The sequence below is a fragment of the Penaeus japonicus genome, unplaced genomic scaffold, assembly GCF_977035675.1.
Source record: "Penaeus japonicus unplaced genomic scaffold, GWHDUDI00000001_assembly GWHDUDI00000014, whole genome shotgun sequence".
Taxonomy (NCBI): domain Eukaryota; kingdom Metazoa; phylum Arthropoda; class Malacostraca; order Decapoda; family Penaeidae; genus Penaeus; species Penaeus japonicus.
Genome location: NW_028234416.1, coordinates 17,393,132 through 17,398,131, shown reverse-complemented (window position 1 = coordinate 17,398,131; position 5,000 = coordinate 17,393,132). Strand labels below are relative to the sequence as shown.

General features: G+C 48.8%; 1 protein-coding gene across 1 annotated transcript in view; it reads right to left on the bottom strand.

Moving 5' to 3' along the window:
• The window catches only part of LOC122260218 (uncharacterized), a 22,573-nt gene that overhangs the window by 8,724 nt on the left and 8,849 nt on the right, over nucleotides 1-5,000 (bottom strand). Inside the window, exons 2-4 of the mRNA XM_043027391.2 lie at nucleotides 4,720-4,882; nucleotides 1,442-1,546; nucleotides 880-990 (exon numbers count right to left, since the gene is read on the bottom strand). Of these exons, the coding sequence (XP_042883325.2) occupies nucleotides 880-990; nucleotides 1,442-1,546; nucleotides 4,720-4,870 (367 nt within the window). The 5' untranslated portion in view covers nucleotides 4,871-4,882. The remainder of the gene's footprint in view (nucleotides 1-879; nucleotides 991-1,441; nucleotides 1,547-4,719; nucleotides 4,883-5,000) is intronic.

Below are 5,000 nucleotides of genomic sequence, written 5' to 3'. Positions count from 1 at the left end.
CCCGGTTTTCGAGTGAATTCGTGCTCGGAAAACAAGCGTTATTTCAATGGTTCCCGACCTTTTCAATCACGTGTCCGGACTGATATTAAGAGTCTCCATGTCTTCTTTTCAGATTTATGTGTTACTGGTTGTGAATTTTATGAAGCTGCAACTGTAGGCAAGAACACTAAGTAAATATTCAAATTCATTTATATGGGAAACGTAATCCGTAGGTACTGCAGGGCATTAGTAATAATGCAGAAAATGAACATTAAAGTAAAATAACATATACTGAGAAAATAATACACAGTGTAATAAAATAATACATAATACGGCGCACTGTAGCTGAATGCAGATATGCAAGGCGCGGCTTTTCACTAACGAGAAAAGCATATTACGCGGTCACGCACGGGAGACAAAAAGCAGTTTAATTCGAACTCATAATTTTCAAATTGATCCATTGCCCCCGTGGCTTCAAGGTCGGTAACCTTTGCGCTATGCTATGTGAAGGAACGGTGAGCTATGTGATGAACCGTTATAGCATGCGATGAGACGCTAGATTATGCAAGGAAACTATATCTCATGTGAGATATCGGTACGTTATGCAATAATAACGTTAGGTAATTTGAGAAAAGGTTTTCTGCGCGAAGAGAAACGTCGCCGTTATGCTACGCGATAGAACGTTATGTCATGGGATAAGGCATTATGCTATGCGCGGGAACATTATGCTATACGAAGAAACGAAATTATGAGACAAAACCCAGACGAAAAGAGGAGGCTCATTGCACAAGTCCCTCTTCAATGCCGATATAACAAATGCAAGACATAATGAATTAAGACATACATGCTGTTCAAAAATACTCATTAAAGAAGACGAATAAGAGGGCATCGGGGACATACTTCCATAGCTCTTGTGGTCGATGATGGAACCAGCGTCCAGCAGCATCAGGACAGTGCGCGTGCTGTTGGCTTCGGACGCCCACAGGAGCGCCGTGTAACCCTTTCGCCATCCTGTGGGAAGAAGGGTCGCGATGGTGAGAAAGGTGGCGGGGATGGTGATAGGGGTAACTAAGATAAAAATGACGATCATGGTAATAATGGTGTCGGGAAATGTAACCGATGAGGATAACGGAAATGATAACAAAATGGCAATAATGTTGATGATAATAAAGATTACAACGATAACGAAAATGGAAGTAATAATGGTAAAAAGAACAACGGTTATGGAAATAACTAAACCGAGAAAAATAACAATGAACAGAATAACATTAGCAAAGATAACAAGGTAATGTTAGAAATGAAAAATAGCAACGATTACGAAAATGATGATGATACGACAAGAAAGATAATTAGATAATGATCATGATTATCCTCATCGCCACACTGTATATCCGTTTTTAAACATGAAATCAGTGAACTTAAACATGAACACAAGGTCATAAATAATGGTAAAACCTGTCACCTCTTGCTTCCTGGTAAGTGATGAGATACGCCGTGTCTGGTTGCTTCAACAATTCCTTCACTTTGCGGTGTTTTCCTTTACTTGCCCACATCAATATGGCGTTACCTGTAGATACAAAAATGAATGATAGTGAGAGAATGTCAACATGTTTATATGAAGGTTGACGTAAATTTTCTCTCTCTTTTTCGCTCTCTCTCTCTCTCTCTTTTTCTTCTCTCTCTCTCTCTCTCTTCTCTTCTCTCTCTCTCTCTTTCTCTTCTCCCCTTCTCTCTCTCTTTCCCCCTTCTCCCCTCTCTCTCCCTCTTTTCTCTCTCTTTCCCCTTTCCCCCCTCTCTCTCCCTCTTCTCTCTCTCTTTCCCCTTTCCCCCCTTCCTCCCTCTTCTCTCTCTCTTTCCCCTTTCCCCCTCTCTCTCCCTCTTCTCTCTCTCTCTTTCCCCTTTCCCCCCTCTCTCTCCCTCTTTTCTCTCTCTTTCCCCTTTCCCCCTCTCTCTTCCTCTTTCCCCTTTCCCCCTCTCTCACTCTCTTTTCTCTCTCTTTCCCCTTTCCCCCCTCTCTCTCCCTCTTCTCTCTTTCTTTCCCCTTTCCCCCTCTCTCTCTCTTTCCCCTTTCCCCCCTCTCTCTCCCTCTTCTCTCTCTCTTTCCCCTTTCCCCCTCTCTCTCCCTCTTTTCTCTCTCTTTCCCTTTCCCCCCCTCTGTCTCCCTCTTCTCTTTCTCTTTCCCCTTTCCCCCCTCTCTCTCCCTCTTCTCTCTCTCTTTCCCCTTTCCCCCTTCTCTCTCCCTCTTCTCTCTCTCTTTCCCTTTTCCCCCCTCTCTCTCCCTCTCTTCTCACTCTTTCCCCTTTCCCCCCTCTCTCTCCCTCTTTCCCCTTTCCCCCCCCTCTCTCTCTCTTTTCTCTCTCTTTCCCCTTTCCCCCCTCTCTCTCCCTCTTCTCTCTCTCTTTCCCCTTTCCCCCCTCTCTCTCTCTCTCTCTCTCTCCCTCTTTCCCATTTCCCCCCTCTCTCTCTCTCTCCCTCTTTCCCATTTCCCCCCTCTCTCTCTCTCCCTCTTTCCCATTTACCCCCTCTCTCTCTCTCCCTCTTTCCCATTTACCCCCCCTCTCTCTCTCCCTCTTTCCCATTTACCCCCTCTCTCTCTCTCCCTCTTTCCCATTTACCCCCCCTCTCTCTCTCTTTCTCTCTCTTTTTCCCCTCCCCCCCCTTCTCTCTCTTTCCCCTTTCCCCCCTCTCCTCCCTCTTCTCTCTCTCTTTCCCTTTTCCCCCCTTCTCTCTCTCCCTCTTTTCTCTCTTTCCCTTTCCCCCCTCTTCTCCCTCTTCTCTTTCTCTTTCCCCTTTCCCCCCTCTCTCTCCCTCTTCTCTCTCCTTTCCCCTTTCCCCCCCTCTCTCCCCCTCTTTTTCTCTCTCTTTCCCTCTCCCCCCCTCTCTCTCTTCTTTCCCCCCTTCCCGCCCTCTCTCTCCCTCTTTTCTCTCTCTTTCCCTTTCCCCCCCCTCTCTCTCCCTCTTCTCTCTCTCTTTCCCCTTCCCCCCTCCCTCTCTCTCCTCCCCTCTTCTCTCTCCCTTTCCCCTTCTTCCCCTCTCCTCCTCCCCTATTTCCTCTCTCTTTCCCCCTTTTCCCCCATCTCTCTCCCTCTTCTCTTTCCCTCGCCCCCCCTCTCCCTCTCTCTCTTTCCATTTACCCCCCTCTCCCTCCCTCTCTCTCTTTCCATTTACCCCCCTCTCCCTCTCTCTCTTTCCATTTACCCCCCTCTCCCTCCCTCTCTCTCTTTCCATTTACCCCCCTCTCCCTCTCTCCCTCTTCCTCTTTCCCCTTTCCCTTCCCCCCTCTCTCTCCCCTCTTCTCTCTCTCTTTTCCCCTTTCCCCCTCTCTCTCCCTCTTTTCTCTCTCTTTCCCTTTTCCCCCTCTCTCTCCCTCTTCTCTCTCTCTTTCCCCTTTCCCCCCTCTCTCTCCCTCTTCTCTCTCTCGTTTCCCGTTCCCCCTTCTCTCTCCCTCTTCTCTCTCTCTTTCCCCTTTCCCCCCTCTCTCTCCCTCTTTTCTCTCTCTTTCCCTTTCCCCCCCTCTCTCTCTCTTTCCCCTTTCCCCCCTCTCTCTCCCTCTTTTCTCTCTCTTTCCCTTTCCCCCCCTCTCTCTCCCTCTTCTCTTTCTCTTTCCCCTTTCCCCCCTCTCTCTCCCTCTTCTCTCTCTCTTTCCCCTTTCCCCCCTCTCTCTCCCTCTTTTCTCTCTCTTTCCCCTTTCCCCCCTCTCTCTCCCTCTTCTCTCTCTCTTTCCCCTTTCCCCCCTCTCTCTCCCTCTTCTCTCTCTCTTTCCCCTTTCCCCCCTCTCTCTCCCTCTTCTCTCTCTCTTTCCCCTTTCCCCCCTCTCTCTCCCTCTTTTCTCTCTCTTTCCCCTTTCCCCCCTCTCTCTCCCTCTTTCCCCTTTCCCCCCTCTCTCTCCCTCTTCTCTCTCTCTTTCCCCTTTCCCCCCTCTCTCTCCCTCTTTTCTCTCTCTTTCCCCTTTCCCCCCTCTCTCTCCCTCTTCTCTCTCTCTTTCCCCTTTCCCCCCTCTCTCTCCCTCTTTTCTCTCTCTTTCCCCTTTCCCCCTCTCTCTCCCTCTTCTCTCTCTCTTTCCCCTTTCCCCCCTCTCTCTCCCTCTTTTCTCTCTCTCTTTCCCCTTTCCCCCTCTCTCTCCCTCTTCTCTCTCTCTTTCCCCTTTCCCCCCTCTCTCTCCCTCTTCTCTCTCTCTTTCCCCTCTCCCCCCTCTCTCTCCCTCTTCTCTCTCTCTTTCCCCTTTCCCCCCTCTCTCTCCCTCTTTTCTCTCTCTTTCCCTTTCCCCCCCTCTCTCTCTCTTTCCCCTTTCCCCCCTCTCTCTCCCTCTTTTCTCTCTCTTTCCCTTTCCCCCCCTCTCTCTCCCTCTTTTCTCTCTCTCTTTCCCCTTCCCCCTCTCTCTCCCTCTTCTCTCTCTCTTTCCCCTTTCCCTCCTCTCTCTCCATCTTTTCTCTCTCTTTCCCCTTTCCCCACTCTCTCTCCCTCTTTCCCCTTTCCCCCGTAGGTAATGAACTAGTATATGCATACATACATGTATGCAAACTACCATACATATAGTACCCACACACTAACAAACTCATATATGGTATATGTGCATCTATATGTAGGTGTAGATACTACATACACACATATAGCCTGTATACATATTTGTCTATATATATACGTTACCCACACACACAAACAAAAATATAAACACACACACGTACACATCTAACAAACAAACACAGACACAGCAGATGCACGAGCGATTGATCGCCTTACCATTGCAGAAGTTCCTTTTCCTCGGGGGTTCCTTGCTGGGGTCATCACAAGGGTCTTTGTACACCTCGTCGTAGATGAAAGGCTTGACCTTCTCAGCCACAGCCACAGCCAGCCACGAGACCACCACCACCGACACACACAGCGCGCGCATTCTGGCTCTTGACTTGAGGGAGAAAGGAGTCCGTTAGCATATTTGCTCGCTCTTGTTGCTCTCACTGCCGGTTGGTTCATGTCAACCATAGGGCATTGCGAGTAATATGTACGTCCATGTTATTCATTAC